Consider the following 21,106-nt stretch of genomic DNA (forward strand, 5'->3'; position numbering starts at 1 on the left):
TTGTGGCTACCGGGTAGATTGAAAAGGGCTGCATCCTACTAGCAAGTACAACTCCTTTAGGTCGGTCGATCCTAGCCTGATCTGAGCCTGGATTTGCTGTGGACCCGATGTTATCATTATCACAGTAAGAGACTGTCACTAATAACCCCAAAGGATGCAGAGATTTCCCCGTGGCCTGGACAGTGCAGCCAAATGAAATTATAAATAGAAACGAAAGCAGATGTGCATAGGGCTTGGCACACAGTTGTGGTTCCCTTTGCCTTAGTTCCTACAAACTAAAAAATCTTCAGGTAACTGTATGGTTTTGAAGTTACAAAGGGTCTTAGAGATGATCTAGTTCAGTGGTTCTTAATACGTCTTTGGATAGGCCTGGTAGTGGGGTCCATGTACCTGCCAAAGTACGCAAATTTGTGTTAACACCCCATTGTAAAATTTTCAGACAAAGCTCAGCAGCTTCCAACACATTCTCAAAAAGCCTGAGACTACAAGCTCCTTATTTTTCAGGTGAGGAAAATAAGATGAGAGGGGATATGACTTATTTAAGGTCACATTATAAGTTGGTTTGTACAGCAGGAAAAGCACTCAAAGGCAGTGATTTTCAAACTGGGATCTGTCGAATTCCAACAGGTGCTTCTGTGATTCTGCATATATTTCATTCAAATTCCATCTTTAAAGTGGTAATCAAAATTATAGCTACTTAGAAGCAAAATGAAGAAATTCATTGAACACACAGCCTGATTAAAATTATAACTCATAACTTCAATTAATATTAGTTTTGATTTTTGAAACAGCCTCATGGTTCTCATTGATTTACTCTACATTAAGTCAGTGTCAGAAATGTGAACATAATTTATCTTGGTTAAAGACACTTTAAATCCTTTACCAGTGTACGGTTTCCTTTGATAAAAGGGGTTTGCTGCTAAAGGAAGTTTGAAAACCACTGATGAGTACAAAGGGCACTGGGTTCACTATCACTAGTCAAGTGACCTGCTATTGTGCAGATTTCAAGAGATGATACAGTTTAAAAGGCTCAAAGTCCGTGGAACTGTGGTTTCCTCCTGCTGGGGCCAGTGTGTTGCAACATGTTGTTACAAACACCCAGTCAATTCCCCTCACTTGTACTGAACTTTGGCTGGATCAGATAGACCAAACTAAAGTTTAAGTTTAGGGCCTGCGTGGGTATGAATGTAAGGGCAAATGAACTTCGACAGTCTTGAAAAGCTGTGATCTACCGATGACTGGTGGTGGTGGTGTGTGTATGGGGAGGTGGAAGCAGGTGGTGTCACATGAATACACACTGATACACCTTAGGAGTCTTTGGTGTTAGACAGATCTGGGTTTGAATCCCAGCTCTGCTCCTTTCCAACCATGTGATTTTGGCTAAGTTTTAACCTTGGAGCCTTGGTGTCCTCATCTGTAAAATGGGATAATACTCATCTGTCAAGCTATTTTGAGGATAAAATAAAAGAATATATGTACAAGTATTTGAGCACAAGGCCAAGTGACTGGTACACCATAAATGGTAGGCATTAATTCAAGACAGTTCTTCAAAAGTCAAATGTTGTAGGTAAAACCCTTTGGTTTTCTGTCATTATTTCTCTTTTTTTAAGTAGAGGGTATGTCTGTATGATTATATGCGTGACAGGAAGAAGTGGGTTCTTGTCCCATTTGGCAAAGGAAAAGGAAGCCAGACAAAGCTTTGGGGGGGAGGGGTGCATGATCTCAAACTCCCCAGGGGAAATGTGTGGGCTGGTACACGAGAGGGAGCCAGGACCTGGGAGATGGGCAGATGGACCACTGTGGTCTCTCCCCTTGCTCTGGTCCACAAAGACCACATGAAGAAGCCAAGGCAGCCAGCTCAGAACTGGAGGATCTGCTGTCCCACTTCTGAAAACTGGAACCCACATACACCAAATGCAAATAGAAACAGACTCTCACCCAAAGAAAATTAGCTAAAGTACACACACTTTATTATGTACACTGCTGGAAAGGGAGGCCACTTGATAAAACTCTTGCACCGACACTCAGCCTAGAGCAGGCGTCCTCAAACTACGGCCCACGGGCCACATGCCGCCCACCTAGGACATTTATTTGCCGCCGCTGCCTGTCCTGCTTAGCAGCCGACTTGTCTCGGGCCCACAGTGCGCACTCTCCAACAGTCTGAGGGACAGTGAACTGGCCCCCTGTTTAAAAAGTTTGAGGATCCCTGTCCTAGAACTCCTTCTATGCTTCTTACCTCCTAAGCAATTTGATTTCAACCACAGGGCAGAAAGTGAAGGTCATTTGGTATCTGGAGATAGGGAAACTCAAGGAACCAAAAGCTTTTTTACTTTAAATCTGAGAAGATACTTTCATTGAGGATAGGGATTTCCTGGTCCTCAGTGGTCAAGGGTGAGCCACCTCACAAAACAAATAAAGCTACCATTTTAAAATTCAAGATATAACTGCGACTTGAGTTCCAAGCTGAAATGCTTCATACACTTCTAATAAACTCAGCTAGGAACCAGGATACATGGTGGTTCAAGTCTTTCCAAAATAAGCTTGGGAATGGGGTGTAGGAGAAGGGACATGCATCCACATGTTGGGATTGACAGAGTGATTAAGCTGAGGACAGATATGAAGTGTTGTGCTGGGAAAGGAAGCTTTTATTCTTAGACTTCTCCAGGTGAACTCAGAGTCTCAAAGAGGAAGTGTTACAAATGTCACCAGCCAGCTTTCTGAGCCAGTAGGAAGAATGCCATGTTGCTCAGATTCATGGGCATTTGCAAAACGGAAGGTATTTCCTAATATTATAGACCAAGAAACTGTGGTCCAGAGGAGCTGACCACTTCCTTTTTCAGTGTCAATACATATGATCAAGAATAATTAGGCAAACAACAAAGATCTACATCTACATAGATAGCCTAAGTTTGACAGTGTCTGCCCAAGCTCATTAGACATTATATGCCAATATATTGTGAATTCCTTATACTACTTAATCAATCGGCTTGTAACCAAGATATTTCACAGCGTATAAGAGTTAGTTGCATGCAGACAGTAAAATATAATTGTTTCCTAAAGATATTTTTTAAAAAGTATTTTAGTTCTTAAGCTATTCAAATGGGTATATAACTGCTTATAGAACTTTGAGAAAATGTTATTAAAAAATTAAACTATTTAAAACCTGATATATGAAAATAGGCAAAAGTGAGAAAAAAGCACTTTTGTGACAAATATTTAGCTGGTTTGAAAGACCACGGAGGAATAATTTGCTCATAAAGAAGGCTCAAAGAAGTTAAAAAAGATTAACATATTATTTTAAAAAGGAGCACTATAATAGAATTGAAAAGTCTTCAAAGGCTAAGGTAATCTTTTTCATCAATCTTGACCATTTCTTCTAATTCTGACAGGTACAGGCAAGAAAAGGCCTACTCTGAAGTGAGGATTATTCGGAAACATTTTGTTTAAAAAGTAAATGGTTATTAGGGAAATTTCCTTAATTAAGACTCCCTGAAGGTAAGGCACATATGGCCCAGAGAAGCTGGTTGTAGCATAAGGTCATCACTTTCTGCAAAGCATTTATCCAGCCAGGGGCGTCAGGTGGCAGTGATAGTCTATGTTCTTGCCTCTGGCCTGGCTGTCTGGAGGGTTCAGAATGACTCAACGGAAGTCAAATGAAGTAGGATTTAACATACTACATAATAATCTAAATATACAAACATTTAATTATTTTAAAGAGTAAGCGATTACTTATATAAATCAGCAATCTCTCTCTCTCTCTCTTTCAGTATTTACAAGCTAACAATTCCTTCATCTGTTTCTATGAGTACTATACATTCTAAGAACACCACTTGATATATGGAAAGGGAATGGGAAAGGGAGAGAGAATATTCAAGGTTCCCTGCCCTACCCTCTCCTTACGTGTAAAAGGCTAATTTGGTCCCTCACTTCATCCCTGGAAGGGTAGAGCTCATGTCTGTGCTGGTGTGTATGGCTCAGTGTTTTGCCCCCATGATGCCTTGCAACATATCTATGGGTAGAGGGAAGACAATCGTCGAGTTTTTCTCAGCAGCGATGGTGGTCAGTGTCTGAAGGTATCGGAGCTGAAGGGCTGCAGGAGATTCAGTGATGACCATGGAGGCTTCTTTCAGAGCCCTGGATGCATTCATTTCTCCTTCAGCTGCAATGACCTATGGACAGGAGAAAGGGGAGGTCAAACAGGAGAAAACCACATGGTGACATGCTGCAATCTTCAAACTGGGGCATGTAGACCTCAGGTGATACACAAAACTTTCCAGGGAGTACGTCAGAATAGTTTTAAGGAAATCAATTTCTATATACTCAATTTACATATGTTCTTTTTCCTGAAAGTGATTTGCCTGAGAATATGCCTGGATAAAAACATTCTCTTTTACTATTGCCTTTCTCCCATTTCTCAGGGTGCCAAACCAAAGAACAATTTGATACTGTGTGGGATTGAGACAGTGAATGACTTTTAAGGACAGGATACAAATCCTTTTGCTAGTCAGGCAGATTTCCAATTCTTTGATTTTCAAGAAAGGAAAGAAGACCTTACTGAAGAAAGCTGTTAGATAATTAATTTTTTTTTGAGACAGAGGCTCACTACGTTGCCTGGGCTAGAGTGCTGTGGTGTCAGCCTAGCTCACAGCAACTTCAAACTCCTGGGCTCAAGCGATCCTCCTGCCTCAGCCTTCCAAGTAGCTGGGACTAAGGGCATGCGCCACCATGCCTGGCTAATTTTTTCTATATATATTTGTAGTTTTCCAGATAATTTCTTTCATTTTTAGTAGACGGGGGTCTCACTCTTGCTCAGGCTGGTCTCGAACTTCTGACCTTGAGCAATCCACCTGCCTTGGCCTCACAGAGTGCTAGGATTACAGGCGTGAGCCACCGCTCCCGGCTTAAAAATATTTTTTGATTAAAGACTACTGTATGATTTTTTAGCACATAAATTCAAAGGGAGTGCTAAGAATTGCATAACATTACTTTAAACAAAACTTCCATCTCCATCTACTTATATATATAAACAAGGTTTCTTAGCCCTCATATCTATAAAGATGAAAAATAGGAATAAAATTGATGCTGAATCCTGTCTCATTCTAGCAATAAGTAATAGCGGCTGGGCACGGTGGCTCACGCCTGTAATCATAGCACTCTGGGAGGCGGGTGGATTGCTCAAGGTCAGGAGTTCCAAACCAGCCTGAGCGAGACACCATCTCTACTAAAAATAGAAAGAAACTAATTGACCAACTAAAAAATATATATAGAAAAAATTAGCCAGGCATGGTGGCACATGCCTGTAGTCCCAGCTACTCGGGAGGCTGAGGCAGTAGGATTGCTTGAGCCCAGGAGATTGAGGTTGCTGTGAGCTAGGCTGACACCATGGCACTCACTCTAGCCTGAGCAACAAAGTGAGACTCTGTCTCAAAAAAAAAAAAAAAATGTAATAGCCATACGCACATGTATGATTTAATTCCTCATTCATCTCATTAAGAGAAGCATTTCTAGTAAAAATTTGCTAACATAGGAGAAATTCTGAAATTTTTGTAAAACCTTGTTTGTAGTCACAGGGTATTAAACAATTAATTCTAATTTATAGACTAAATGTGTTTCAGTAGAGTAATAAAATAATTCATGACAAAATATATTAGGAAAAGAATCTGTGTGGGAGTTAGAATGGAAATTTAACTTTAAGAAGAAAAAAGAAACAAAAACTTTCTGGCAGTTAAAAAAAGCTTATTCATATACTTTTAAATGGACAATTAAATCATTATTATTTAAATTTCACTGGATACATTTAAAAGAATGATGTTAACAGTTTTATTTATTTATTTAGTTTTTGAGACAAAGTCTCACTTTGTTGCCCAGGCTAGAGTGAGAGCTGTGGCATCAGCCTAGCTCACAGCAACCTCAATCTCCTGGGCTCAAGCAATCCTACTGCCTCAGCCTCCTGAGTGGCTGGGATTACAGGCATGTGCCACCATGCCTGGCTAATTTTTATTTTCTATATATATATTATTTGGCCGATTAATTTCTTTCTATTTATAGTAGAGATGGGGTCTCACTCTTGCTCAGGCTGGTTTCAAACTCCTAACCTTGAGCAATCTGCCCGCCTCGGCCTCCCAGAGTGCTAGGATTACAGGCATGAGCCACCGCGCCCAGCCAACAGTTTTATTTTAAAATGTCAATATTTCTAACATGGAGTATGAAAATTTTTACATGCCAACTTATTGATAAAATGTGTGATGGTCCTAAAATGGAAGAGGCTGTAACAAATGTGCGATGGGATTATATAATTTTTAAAAATTCTTTAAGGAGTTATACAGGCAAAAAATGTTTGAAGATCACTGGAGAAAACAGGGACTCTGGAGTTAAACAGACTAGAACTCAAGTCCCAAACCTAACATGTACTAGCCAAATGTCCGCAGAAAGGTTATTTAACATCCTGAACCTCAGTTTCTCAATCTGAAGACAGGCTAGCAGCTACTTTATAGGACCATTGTGAGGCAGATAGAGAAAGTATATAAAGTGCTCCATGAATAGATGGAGGTCACTATAGAAATGGTAAGTGACAAGACCTGAATTTTGGATCCAACTATGCCTTAATGCACAAAAGATTCAAGGCAGTTACTTTAATTCATAATTATAGGAGAAGAAAAGGTGTAAAGATACCATAATTATCAAGATTGAAAGTACAGTTTCACTAGGTTATCCTCACATGGATCTCGAAATATTAATGGTTCATAATACTCTGTGAATATTGGAATTGGAAGCAATGGTCTTATGCCCGATGACATTTTATTCACTTATACAGCAAACTTTGGGGGCCTTCTAGGTGTTAATAAGCCTTGTATAGACTACTAGGGATAGAGATTGGAATCTCCAGCCTCCTTCAGCTTCTGGTCACCTGGGAAGACAGCCATGGAAACAGATGATTTCCCTCCAGTGATGAACGCTGACAGAACATGTACAAAGCACAGTGCTGGCACAGAGAAGAAAGCAACTTTTGCAGAGAGTGAGATGGTGAGGTTAAGGATGAAACGTCTGCTGTTTGGACAAAGATGAAGAACATTTTAGGCAGAACACATGCAGTGGTACTGAGGTATGAAAAGTTAGCATATTCCAGAAAACTGTAAGCGGCTGTGTGAGGAAGGGGGGAAGGCGGGTCTGAGGGCAGCGAAGGCGGGATGTCTGGTCTTGGCTCGGCAGCACGTGAAGCTGCGGAACGGCTCCAGAAGATAAGTAACTCTAGCAGTGCTAGTTTGAGAAAACGCTCTGATGAATGTCTGGGGACAGAAGCGATTGAGAGTTATTAGTGGCCCTGCTTCTGTGTGATGGAGGATAAAATGCATTAGTGAGCTCTTCAGGAGGGAGAATCACTAGAATTGAAACTGGGTATGGGGAGGAAAGGGGAACAGAGGCTGAGTCCCAGGCTGAGTCTCCTGCCATGAGAGCAGCAGGCTCTGATTTTTTCCCGTGTCATCTTGGATATCCAATTAAGCACTTTTTTTGTCTGGACATGGACCAACTGCAAAGATATCTCATTTCCCACCACCAATCAATACACAATCTCTTGGCTGGGAAGCCAGACCCACTGGGCTGGGCACACATTTTGTTCATAGAAAAGCTGCTCTGAGCAAGCTGCCAAAGATGTGAACACAACACCACTGGCTTTGTCTAAGTATAGGCCAAGTACATTCTGCTGACAGCATCTTAGAGAGCAATGCAAGCTATTTGTGGGTGTGTGGGACTTTGTCAAATGTGCAGTAATCCCATATCAATCAACACTTTATATTTATAGATTATCATTTTAAAATCTGGCATTTTCACAGATATGAGATTAGTACTTCCTGTTTCCCTCTGTAGACCGGATAGGTTGGTCAGAGGAAGGACAGAGAAAGGTGATCTGTGTATTTGCACTCCACCCTCTCAATTAATAGACTGCCAGGCCCAGAAATACAAGCCTGAGAGCATATGTCAGGCATTTTTCTGAGTTATGAAAACGAAATAAGGAAAAATAGAAGCACAAAAGATTACATTTCGAGCTGTTAAGAGTTGGCCTAAAGACTTTAAAAAGAGATTTGCCGAATATACAGTAAAGCAGGTGGGAGAATCTGTCCTCTTTTGTGACTGACTGCTTTCACTCAAAGGGCACAGTCAGATCCATATTAGGACCAAAGCTGGACTAAAGAGAATCTCCTTTCTGCTGGTGTGGAATTAGGGCTGGTCTATCTCCTTTCATGCTCACCTGGGCAGACATGTAACCTTGGCAGTCAGACATTCTTCACCACAAGCTATCGACAGTGAGAAGTGTTCACTCTCCTTGCTATGTAGTATTCCCTCATGTGAATAAACCACACTTTATCCATTAGACTAGTGATGGATATTTATTACAAAGTGCTGCTGTGAACATTCTACTACGTGCCTTTTGGTAAACATATGAGTGCATTTCTGTTAGATATGTACTTGGGAGTGGAACAATTGGCTCATAGGGTATACAAATGTTCAGTTTTGGTAGATACTGCCAGACTGTTTTCCAAAGTGTACCAATTTACACTCCCACCAGCAGAATATGAAGAGTTCTAGTTCCTCTCTCACCCACACTTGGTTTTCTTTTTTATTTTCAAGCCATTCTGGTGGATGTCTAGTGTGGCATCTGCTTGTAACCTGAATTTGCATTTCCTTGATGGAAAAATAACTTAAGAAATTTGTCCCTGAAGTCACTTAATCTATAGACTCCCCCACCCTATCTCTGCAATTTATTTGTTGAAGAAACTGTGACCCCTTATTTTCCATGAGAACTTTCAAAATAAACCTATGGTTGTTGCAGGGTTACCGTATTTTATATTATAGAATGGTTACGCTCATTATGATTCTATGGGTAAACCCTAACTTTACAGGTAAGACAATCACTGTCCAGGTTCATGAAACTACTTGCAGACTAACCCTATGGCCTCATCCAAGAAGGAGCATGGTAATCCAGAATTCTAACTGGCTTCCTTTATCTTCTCTTATTGCTATAAAGGGAAGACAGGAACTCTATTTCCAAACTGGTGAGAATGCTGTGGAAGAGGCCCAGCTCTTCCTGGGTACTCCTAGAGAAGGCAGTGGGGAGCGATGGGGAATTCTAATTTCCACTGCTACTGATCAACTGGGTAACCTTGAGGAAATCACTTAAGTTTTCTGGGCTTTAATTCTTCCTTTGAATAGTGGAATGGCAAACAAGTTTCATTTTTAGGGCTAACTCTAAGCAGGTGAGGGTTGTTACCTGGAGTGCTACTAAAGGGTTCTGAGGCCCAGTCTAAGCTCAGTGGAAAGCAGCGCTGTGGTTAATTACTGGCATGGGAATAGGAGGGTGGAGTGGCAGCATCTGTGCTAGGTATTTGTCACCTCTGGAAAACAATCTCTGAGGAGCCTTCAGGTGCTGACATTCTATATAGCCCATGTATGCTAAATTCTATTATTCTTTATGGTGTGGGAATGGGGCTTTTTGATTAATGACAGATTCTAGGTAAAAGCAATTTTTAATTTTCAAAAGAATCAGATATTAGGGCACATTTAATAACATTATCATAAATATAATTGAATCTTCTAAATGTGATGGTTTTGAAAGAAGGCACTTGAGGGTTCTGCAGTATCATAAGGTTATCATCACAAGCATCAATTATCAGGAACACCTAAAAATTCTGGTTAATGAAAAATTCTAGAGGCAGAATGTCAAATGTACTTTTCCATTTGATATGGGTTAAGAAATGATAGTGACCAATTTGGGCCTCAAAGGGCATCCTAAGAAGACAAGGTTCTGTGGTTCATCAATTATCACCAGCTGCTACTCTTTTCTACTAATAAATTGGTTTGCTCTGCAGCTTGGGAGATTTGTCAAGTCCACAGCAACTGCTCCTATGAAAATGGCTCGTCTTCCTCCCCGATCCACAGGCATGTGGCTAACGGACCATAACAGGATCTGACTTTGCCCTTTGACCAAAGCTGGACCAAAGAGAATCTCTCTTCTATCAATACAGAATTAGGGCTGGTTAGCGTTAACCTGGGCAGACATGTAACCTTGGCAGTCAGATTCTTCGCCACAAGGTATCTAAAGTGAGATGTAACCCAGGAAAGGGAATAACTACTCCCTTCAGTCTTGACTGCTTTCTGGGTCCTGCCTCCAATTTTGGTGAGATTTGACTCTACTTGCTACCCTTGGGTTTGGTGAGCTAGCCACATAGCCGTGTATTAAATATATCATCTTACAAGATCCTCTTTTCTAGGCTAGCTTCACAAATACTTCCTCCTCAGCACGTCCCAGAGGGGCCATGTCACCCATGCAGGGGTAAGACATAGGCAGGGATGATGATGAAAACAAAGAGGAAGAAGCAGATGTCAGAGAAATAAAAAAGAGGAGGAGGAAACAGTAAGGAGGAAGAAGATCCTGGGAGAAGTGAGAATGAAAAGACAAAAATAAGTAAGAATGGATGGTGTGGATGGAATGATAACATTACCCATTACTTTGTCCTTAATAATTGGGAGAATAAAGTATGGGACATGTAGTCACAAAAGAATGAGGTAACTCTCTCTGTACTGATATGCTCATGAGATATTAAGTGAAAAAACAGAACAATATGTACAGTATAACCCTACTTTTGTAAATAAAACAAGCCAATAATCCAACAACCTAGTCAAATAAGATGAAAACACACTAAATTGGTGGCCTCTGGGGGAATATGAATCGAAGTAATGGGGAGGGCTTCACCTTTACTGATCGCTTCAGCATTATTTTGATTTTTTTTATAACAAGCATGTTTTTTTATGTAATTAGAAAACTCAGTAAGAAAAACAAACCAAAAAAACCATAACGTTACCTTAGCTCTGGCCTCCCGGGATGCTTCTGCTTCTGCTGCCATAGCTCTCTGGAGCTGCACAGGTAGTTTCACGTCCTTAATTTCCACACGCTCCACCTTTATTCCCCAGTCATCGGTGGCATCATCCAGAGTACACTGTTGAGAAGAGACAGGTTAAGCTAGAAATGGCCAGCCCAGCCTAGACACCTACAGTGGCTGTACTCACTGGGATTTGGAGCAGATAAGGTGCTGGGTAGAGTAGTAGATAGACAGTTACCCTAAGGGCAGAAGGAATTCTGAAGCAGGGGCTGGGTCACTGGGGAGCTGATCCTGATTCTGTCATTAACAAGCTAATGCAGGGGTTGGTAAACTTTTAAAAGGGCCATGCAGTGATTGTTTATTTGCAGTCTCTGTCTTTACTATTTGGCCTAGCTGTTGTAGTCAAAAGCAGCCAAGGATAATACATAAACAAATGGGTATGGCTGTATTCCAGTGAAACTTTATTTACAAAAACTGTGGCCCGTGGGAGACAGTTTGCCAACTCCTTACTTCTTTATGCTTCAACTTCCTCCCTTTAGAATGGCAGGAATGAAACCATACTGTCTATTTCATAAGGTTGTTACTGATATCAAATAAATTCATAGATTTTACTCACAATGAAGTCTAAACAAATAAGAATGCAGATTTATAGCAACTATCTTTTCTGAACAAGTCAGGCTTAACATCAATTACTCAAGGAAGATTAGAAAGCCGGCTGGGCGAGGTGGCTCACGCCTGTAATCCTAGCACTCTGGGAGGCCCGAGGCGGGTGGATTGCTCAAGGTCAGGAGTTCCAAACCAGCCTTAGCAAGAGTGAGACCCCGTCTCTACTAAAAATAGAAAGAAATTAATTGGCCAACTAATATATATAGAAAAACTTAGCCGGGTGTGGTGGCGCATGCCTGTAGTCCCAGCTACTCGGGAGGCTGAGGCAGCAGGATTGCTTGAGCCACGGCTGACGCCACGGCACTCACTCTAGCCTGGGCAACAAAGTGAGACTCTGTCTCAAAAAAAAAAAAAAGATTAGAAAGCCTAACAGTTATAAGGGAATTCATGGGATTCACACAGAGAAAAAAAGCTTTAAAAATACATGCACTGTCATGTATAACAACCTCTGAAGTATTTGCTAAACAAAAAGGGTAATACTGATTCTGGGGAAAAAAATAAACACTGGAGGGAATAAAAAAAAAATGCACACATATGAGTGTTATTAACCCATGAGCTGCTAATGTGAAAAATGTTCTCCCACATCAAATTGGGAAAACTTTACTATGAAGAAAAAAAGGCCAGGGATCCACTAACTTGAATTAATAAAAGGTTCTCAAACAATCATTGATTCTTTGCTGCATTTTTCAATTTTTGGTGGGTAATCATGTGGATGCATTCCTTACCTGCATGTTGTGTGCAATTTCTTCTCTGTCAGAGAGGAGCTGAGAGAGGTTCTTGGTGCCCAAAACGTTCCTCAGGGTAGTTTGTGCCAACAGACGAGTTGCTGAGTCAGCGTTGGTGATATTTGCTACAGCCAGGGTTGCATTCTGAACACGGTAATAGACCACACCATCTACGCTAACTGTCACCGAATCCTTGGTGAGGATCTACAAGGTAAAGGAAGCAATATTACATCTGTCAACCAACTCCGTAACATAACTGTAAAGAATGTTATTCTATAGAACATTGTATAACACAGCTGATTTTCTTTTTTCTTTTTTGAGGCTGGTCAAGTAAAGCAGTAGGAGTGAAGAAGGAACAAAGGAATCTGTAACTGGTTGTGATCAATTAGTTGTAAACACCATTGCACTCAGACCAACCACAGCTGATTTTCTTTAGCAAGGCATTCAAAAGTTAATTATATCTTTAAACATTTAGTAGAATACATTCATTTATTCATTAAGTCCATTATTTCACTCAATCATTCAACAACTACTGAGATGCCACTCAATAGCAGGCACTGTACTAGATACCAGGGGTAAAGGTAGAAAAAGTCTTGGTTCCTACTTTCAAGGAGGTTGGGGAATTAAGGGAGGCTATAAGGGGCAGCTGTGGTGGCAGGGGCACATCTGAATCTTGAAGAAAGGGATAAAAATTTTCTGAGGGTTGAGAGTTGGGTGGAAGAGTATTCAAGGCAGAGAGAATAGCATGTGAAAAGGCACAGAGGTATGAGAGAGGCTAGGTTTGATGAACTATAAGTAGTACAGTATTACCAGAACAAAAAGTATATGAGTGTTTTTAAAAGGTGCATTAAATTATATTTGTAGCATGATACATAAAAATATGGCATCATTTTGTTTTGAACTAAAAACTTATCTGAGTAAGAGGCTCCAGGAAGCCAGTAATGCAAATTACTCAACCTGCTGAAACTCACTTTCCTTATTTGTAGAGATTATGGTACCTACTTCACACTGTTGCTAGAATTAATGAGTTAATACATTTAAGTGCTAAGACTAGTCCCTGACACATGGTAAAAGCTGTCTTTATTTTCTTTCATCTTGGATAATGGTGTTAATTGAGTAAAACACTGACTCTGCTAATGTAACTGTAACAAGTTAATTTAGACAATAAGAAAGATGCCAGCCAGGTGCCCTGGCACACCTGTAGTTCCAGCTATTCAGGAAGCTGAGATGGGAGGATCACTTGAGCCTAGGAATTCCCACCTCTCATTCCTCACAACATCAGACTGGCACATTTCTAGTCATCAGTCAAGTATTCTTTTCTCTGAGAAACTTCCCTGACTCACCTTGCAGAGTTAAACACTCTTCCCTTACTGCAGGGGCATTATTTACTCACATTCCTACTTTTCTATTAGACTATGAATTTCTTAAGGGCAGCTCGTTGTATCTCTAGCACTTTCGGAGTGCTTGATACACAGCAGGTAGTCAATAAATGAGAGATGAATGGAACTGAAATGTGGTTCTAGGAACGATGATTGATGAGGAACACAGGAGGGAGAGTCAGGAGACCTGAACTGTAGTTCCAGCTCTGCAGCTCTGCACATCCCTCTAGCCAGGCTTTTGAACCATTGGACCCAGAGGATCCTCACTTATGAGAGGGTGCCCAATTCCACCAAATTTCTGTGCAGATCAAATAAGAAGGCATTTGTGAGTGAAGCTCTTTTGAAAATGTAAAGAGCTATGTAGATAGAAGGTAATAACAACAATGTTGTTACATAGCTGTTTAGCCCTGCAAGGCATCAAAGCAGTAATTCTCCCTTTTTTTCAGTAATCCAAAAATATTTCTAACTTAGAAGAGAAATGGGAGATTTGTAAATAAATGTACAGTTTATTACCATCTTGTGTGAAAATTATTTCCCATGGTACGATGGTGAAATGTGTCACTCCTAAACTGATGCTTGCTACTTTGACTTTGCCACAGCTGCTTCCTAAAGCTACAGCTTCTCTGCCTACTGTTTATCATAGGCAGGGTGTTTATCTCCCTTCACAGTCAGTTCGCAGGGGATTGGAAAAAGGACTGCGTGCCAAGTTCCAATTCGCTCTGCATTTAGCAGCTTGCGGGAATGGAGAGAGCAGCTGGAAGGCAGAAACTTAAACAGCAACCCTGCCAGATGTCTGCAATGTTTATAGAGGAAAATGCCAGGATTCCCAGCTACCCTGAGAGGACCTCCTTCTGAGAGTCACTCTTCCCTGAAAGACGGTAAAACATGCGGAAAATACAGCGATGCTCTCACTCTTATGCCTCTTAAGATGTGGGCAACAGGCTGGCCATCAATTCTTCAGGGGCCATGATGGAGCTAACACAGAATGTACTTAGCATGGAGCTGTGGGAAAAGCAGTAGACAGGGAATCCAAAAAGCTGGATTTGAGTCCTGGCTCTGCCACTGTAGTCTGGAGGAATTTCTGTCTCACCAAAACTATATACTTTCTAGGGATTCTGCTGTGAGTCCCAACTGTGATAATATTTGTGAAGTAGTCTGAAAAAGCACAAAATAATTACTAATATAAAACATTTTATGTTTTATCTAAAATGCCAACTGAGGGGTTTCTAATTCTTTGGCTTCTAATCAATTTATCTAGAATAAAACCTTAAGAAGAAAGAATATTGTACTAAATAAGATTTTCTATCAGAAACCCAAAGAGGAGAAATATGGTAGTAAAAATGATGACAATGACAACAATGATGACATTAATGTTATTCTTACATTAACATTACATTACATTTTGTAATATAGTCATCCCTTGGTATCCATGGGAGATTGGTTCCAGGACCTCCAGTGGATACCAAAATTCGAGGATACTCAAGTCCCTTATATAAAATGGCATAGTTGTTGGATATAACCTACATATATCTTCCTGTTTACATTAAATCATCTCTAGATTATAAATCACTTTCACACATGATATCTCAGTTATTCACAGCAAACAAAAACCTTACCTCCTGAGGAGGAATATCAAATGAAATAGTTCTCAAGTCCACTTTGATGAAGCTGTCAGTACACGGCAGAACGAAAAACAAACCTGCAAAAAAGACACAGGTTATAGAGATACGGGCACCTAATCAGTTCACTTTTCCATTCAGTTTTTTTTTTTTTTTAATTTTTTTTTGTATTCCTTTTTTTTTTTTTTTTTTTTCCATTTTCAGTTGGCCAATTAACGTTTTTTTTTTATTTTTTATTTTTAGTAGAGACGGGGTCTCGGCTCTTGCTCAGGCTGGTCTTGAACTTCTGAGCTCCAACGATCCACCCGCCTCGGCCTCCCAGAGAGCTAGGATTACAGGCGTGAGCTACAGCGCCCGGCCTCCATTCAGTTTTAATAGAGTCAATCTAATGAGCTGAAAGTCATCAGTTCATCTTAGTGAATGAGTCAGAAGCCAGGAAATTTATCCTTGACTCTTCTTGCTTACTTCCCACATCTAACTGTCCCCACTAGGGCCTGTGGAGTTCATTTTCTCACCTCACTGTTACTGTTAATCTTTTTTTTTCACTTGGACCAATACAATCCCTTCCCAAGCCATCTTTCTATTTCTGGTGGCTTCTCTCCTATGATCCATTTCCTAAGCTGCAAGCAGAGCAATCTCCCCTAAAATACAAGCCCTGCCCCATACATGGTCCTGCAAGACCCGCCTCAGCTCACCTCTTCAGCCACTCCCTGTCTCTTTACATCCTGCACCCCTGCTGGACTGAGCTACTTATAGTTTCTTGAATCTGCAACACTCTCTTCTGTACATTGCTTTGTACATGTTGCTTTCTCTGCTGGGAATACCACCCCTTTTGGCTAACACCTTTTCGTGCCTCAAGACTCAGCCAAGATGTCACCTCCAGAAAGCTTTGTCTCATCCTACTACTAGTTTGGATCAGTTTCTCTTCTCTGGGTCTCTCTCTTCTCAAAGCTCTCTGTGATTACTTGATCATAATACTGATCACATAGGATTGTAGTTATGTTTCCCTGTTGGCGGGGAAGGAACAGGGGAAGGAACTGTGTTTTAGTCTCCCTTGAATTCCCAGAGCCTAGAACACAATAGTCTAATTGAAGTTTGCCAAGTGAATAACTGAAAGTTTCTTTGGTAGGAATCCTCAAGCTCAAACTTCTATAGCTATAGCTATTCCTGGCCTATTAAAATAATCATATCGACTCAAGTGGGAAGGGGGACGGAAAGGGTGGAAAGGAAATGGTAACAATAGTAAGATTGGCTAGAGCCACTGCTATTGTTATACAACTTCTGCTATATGAACTTTTTCTAAGTCAACAAAGAAGAGGCCCCCGTAACAGGAATCACATCAACAAAAAGAAACAAGCCACAATCCTAGTACTGACCAGGTCCTTTGGCTCCTCCTTGTAAAATGCGACCCAATCTAAAGATGATGGCTCTTTCATACTCTTTTATAATCTAGAATAAAAACACAAATGATAATTTAACATGAGTAGTACAAATATTTACATGCACAACCTCTTAAATATGTATTTCTGCTCTAAACAGGTTAGATGCCTCATATTTTTTCTGTATCCAGATAATATCTACAAATAAAACATGTCCAATGTTTACCTTGTCAAAGCATAATATTTATTTAATTTTTTTTACTGATTATAAAAGCAATAGATATTCACTGTATAAATTTGGAAAGTACAGAATAGTATACATAACCTCACTCCTCAGCTGTTAACATTACTAAATTACTCATGCATTGTTAATTAAAAAAAAAAAACCCTGAAGTCCTCGTTTTCTTCTGACTCTTTTAATTATAAGAATAAATTTGTCTGAAAATGCTTAGAACAAATTTTATCTTTTTAGGAACATGTAAATGATAGTCATTTATCCAAGTATTAATTGCCTTATAGAAAACACAACCAGCATCTGAGGGCACTTACTATGTGCCAGGCATTGCAATAAGTACATTTAGACACACAAATTCATTTAATCTTTGCAACAGTCACATGAAGTAGACACTATTATCTTCTTTCATTTTACAAGTGAGGAAACAAGGTAAAGGTAACATAGTAAATAATAAAGCCAGTAGTCAAATCTTACCATCCTAACTCTGGAGAACTTGTTCTCATAGGACCATTTCACATCCCTACCCCAGAAAATTTGTGATGGTGATCCTTACTTTAGCTCATGGGGAAGGATCGATTGGACAATGGCTGAAAAGTTTTAAGATGCCATTATAATCAGGGAGTAGAATAAATTTTCCAAAAGAGAGATGAAGAAATAAGAATTATAGGCCAGTATAGTCTCCCTTTGACATACACAAAGTGGGTTTATGTAGGTAGGAGTTGGCCCCTTTCCAGATGTGAATGAAATGGTTTTTACCTTTATGCACATCCATATTGATATTGGAAACGTTATAAGCGTGAATAAGAATGAGACAATCACCAAAAGCCATCCACAAAGTCCAAGGCCCGTATAACTATCTGTCGAAAACAAAAATATATAACACTTATTATTATTCTTAGCATTATCAAGACCATCTTTGTCCTTAGTATTCACTGAACAACTATGTGCTTGCCTTTATGCTCGCTGCTTTACATGAATTTTCCTACTGATTCCTCATATAACGCTTAGTGCAGGTACTACTTTCCTTAATCTACATAACATGATAACACAAGTAGATTTTCACATTATGCAATATTTTATCCAGCAATTATTAAGCATTCAACTATTTATTACACCCTCTGCTTGAAGTGATAAAAATGGATAAGACCCAATCCCAGCTTTCAAAAAGGTTAAATTTTAGTGGGGAAGACAAACAGATAATTATAATATTAGGTGATAAGTGCAGATGGAGAGTATCTGTTCAGAATACTCTGAAGACACAGAATGAAGTAACTTATGCAGTTAGGATGGAGAATGGAGTGGGGTGGGTAGGTGATGGTTGTCAGCTTCTTGAACGATGAAATGATAAGCAAAATAGCAATGTAAAGGAAGGGGAAGGAAGGAAAAGGGCATTTTAGCAGAGGATACAGCCTGATTAAAGGTGAAAATCATATGACACGTGAGTATAAAGTCATTTACAGCCTCCTTTTAAAAATTACACCTGTAAAATACTTTACTAGCTTTACACAGCATCATTTATTGTCCATTTCCTGTAGAAAGGTGGCTTCTGATTTCTTATTACTATAAGCAATGGTATAATGAACATCTTTGTACATAGTTTTTCTTTTATATTTTTAAATGTTTCTGTTTTTATATTATGAAATAGCTTTTCTGTCTGATTACAAAGGTAATATATATTTCACTGTAAAAAGTTCAAAAAAGTATAAAAAATGAAGGAAAAATACTCTAAATCCAGAGATAATAAATCTTTTGGTATATTTTTCCAAAATTTTTCCTTGTTCACACAACCATATTTTCAAAAATAAAAATTTGTAACCTATTTTTCTCCCCTCCAGCTATTACTCTTTCTCCTTTTTTTAGCCTCTATAACTATGCATTTGTGTTTTTCCTGTTTTTAATTTCTTATTAAGGTTACACTTGCATCAAGTTTAGAAAGTCAAACAGTTCTGTACAATAAGCGCAATAAAAAATGCAGTCGCCTGCTCACCTCTTCTAGTTTCTTCCTCTGCAAATGCAATTGCTCTTTTGGCTGAGTATTGAGTATTTACCTCCATGTTTCTAAATAATATGCATGTTTTGTTCCTTCTTGTTTTTTCAGTTTGGAGCATTATCTATTGACTTTCCACTATGGAAGAGGATTTAGTTCTCTCTCCTCCCCCTCCCCCCAACACATACATATACCCCTCCTTCTAATACCTTCTAACATAATGATATCATAATTTAAGTAAGATTACTATCAAATTTTATATATTATGAATCTGTAAATGCTATTCAGAGCTAAGCCATATAGTAAAGTATCATTCGTTTTCCTTTCCTGTGTAACTTTTTGTTTTTTCTAAAGTTAATGTTTTGTTTTTTTCCCTTAGCTCAGTTTTTAACTTACTACTTATTAGCCTAACCTTAAACTCTTCATTAATTGTCTAAATTTCCTCTCAAAAGGGCGAGGTACATTATCACTTTCATCTTCTGAAAGAAGTCTCAAAGCCTTGTCCAGACTTCTGTCATTTGGTGTGCACAGCCAGCATTTTCGGAATGCCTTTCACTATCGTCCTGGGAATTCCTGTCACCTCTCGTGTGCTCTTATTTTCTGTATCCAGAGTATCCCTCATTTTTAGTTTGCATGTCCCTTCTGTGGAGGACACAGGGAAGGCCAAGGCATAGTATCAATTTTTTTTATAATCCCTTAGAAGGCTTCTGCCATACTTCTAGGAGCTGTTTTAGTGGTGAGAGAGTGTCTGGCAAGAGAAAAAAAGGTATGCCAAGCATGTGTTATTGCTCAGAAGAAAGGGCAAAGTGGCAGTGAGGTAAGGATTTGAATAAATAGGAGGCCAAGAAATAAGCAGAGAGTTCAGGCTGGGAGCATGAGAGGAAAGAGAAACACGTTGGGACCAAGGTCAAGTGCTCTAAAGACAGGATGAAAAAGCAGAAATACAGTGAGTACTTTGGTTATATCTGACTTTGTAATTTTCTGATCCTGTGTCATAGTGTGAGGTAAATGTCCTCATGCATACTTAAATAAAGTGATCTAAGGTAGTCCTGAAGGTTTCAAAGTTATAATTTGGGAGCACAGACATATTCACTGAGAGAATACTCAAAGCAGGGCCACAATGCTGCTTGTGGAGAAAGTTCTATCAGGTATTATGACATTATGACAATATCATAGTGTGACAACAACATCAGTGGCTGTTTTGAATGGTTTTCTATGCCCCAGGCATTGTGTTAAATCACTTTAGACATGTACCTCATTTAACTCTACAATCGCTCTGTGAGGATATTTTAAACTCTATTTTATGAATGAGGCAACTAAAGGAACGTAACTTTCCCAAGGGCACACTATGGAGGACGTAGGATCCAAATATAGGTCAGCTTACTCCAAAGTCCATGAAATTCACTCTTTGACCCTTCCTCTCTGAATAAAAAAACGTCCTCATTAAAGATGTTTTCATCTTTCCCGAGACAGTATCCAAACAGGGAAAGCACAGGAGTTCTGAAAATGAAATCTGATATTCTTACTGAATATCCACTCCCTCTTAATTCCACCTGTGCCTATTTACAGAAAAATATAGTTTCAAGACTCTGTGCCAGGCTCAGCTCTAGGTTTCCAGAGTGAAATGGATTCCAAACTAGGAATAGATTGGTCACAAATACTTTGTAAAATATTCCCCCAAGTCTCCCATATTCTAGGCAAACAAACTACATAGCTCTGTGTCCTGAACATTATAACTCCCTGACAGGGTGTTTCTTACTCATTGTTATATTCCCAATGTCTAGCACAGTATCCTGCATAGAATGGATATAAAATAAAATACTTCTAGTTTTTTTTTGTTTTTTTTTTTTTTGTAGAGATGGAGGTCTATGCTATGTTGTCTAGGCTGGTCTCTAATTCCTGGCCTCAAGCAATCTCCCAAAGTGTTGGGATTACAGGCATGAGCCACTGTACCTCATGGAAATAAAATACTTATCAAGCTTTCTAGCTAGATATGTTTGTTCCTTCCTCTGAATCTTGATAGCATTTTCTAACCTCTCTTGTGGCACTTATATTTTTGCCTAATATTTTAATTTCTTGGGCATTTTGTTCCTTATTAGACTGAGATTTCCTGAGAATGAGGAATGTCTAGGTTTAAATTTCAGTTCTGGTATTTCTTAGTTGTATGATCTTCTTTGAATCTTAGTTTCCTTTCCCATAAAAAAATAAAGATTGGACTGGCCTCATAGAATTGAGATAG

General features: G+C 39.5%; 1 protein-coding gene across 1 annotated transcript in view; it reads right to left on the bottom strand.

Annotated features, from left to right (window-relative positions):
• Nucleotides 1-1,948: 1,948 nt before the first annotated feature.
• The window catches only part of STOM (stomatin), a 30,969-nt gene continuing 11,811 nt past the window's right edge, over nucleotides 1,949-21,106 (bottom strand). Inside the window, exons 2-7 of the mRNA XM_012771736.3 lie at nucleotides 17,637-17,737; nucleotides 16,643-16,715; nucleotides 15,264-15,346; nucleotides 12,269-12,472; nucleotides 10,860-10,994; nucleotides 1,949-4,169 (exon numbers count right to left, since the gene is read on the bottom strand). Of these exons, the coding sequence (XP_012627190.1) occupies nucleotides 3,975-4,169; nucleotides 10,860-10,994; nucleotides 12,269-12,472; nucleotides 15,264-15,346; nucleotides 16,643-16,715; nucleotides 17,637-17,737 (791 nt within the window). The 3' untranslated portion in view covers nucleotides 1,949-3,974. The remainder of the gene's footprint in view (nucleotides 4,170-10,859; nucleotides 10,995-12,268; nucleotides 12,473-15,263; nucleotides 15,347-16,642; nucleotides 16,716-17,636; nucleotides 17,738-21,106) is intronic.

The sequence above is a fragment of the Microcebus murinus genome, chromosome 12 (assembly GCF_040939455.1).
Source record: "Microcebus murinus isolate Inina chromosome 12, M.murinus_Inina_mat1.0, whole genome shotgun sequence".
NCBI lineage: Eukaryota > Metazoa > Chordata > Mammalia > Primates > Cheirogaleidae > Microcebus > Microcebus murinus.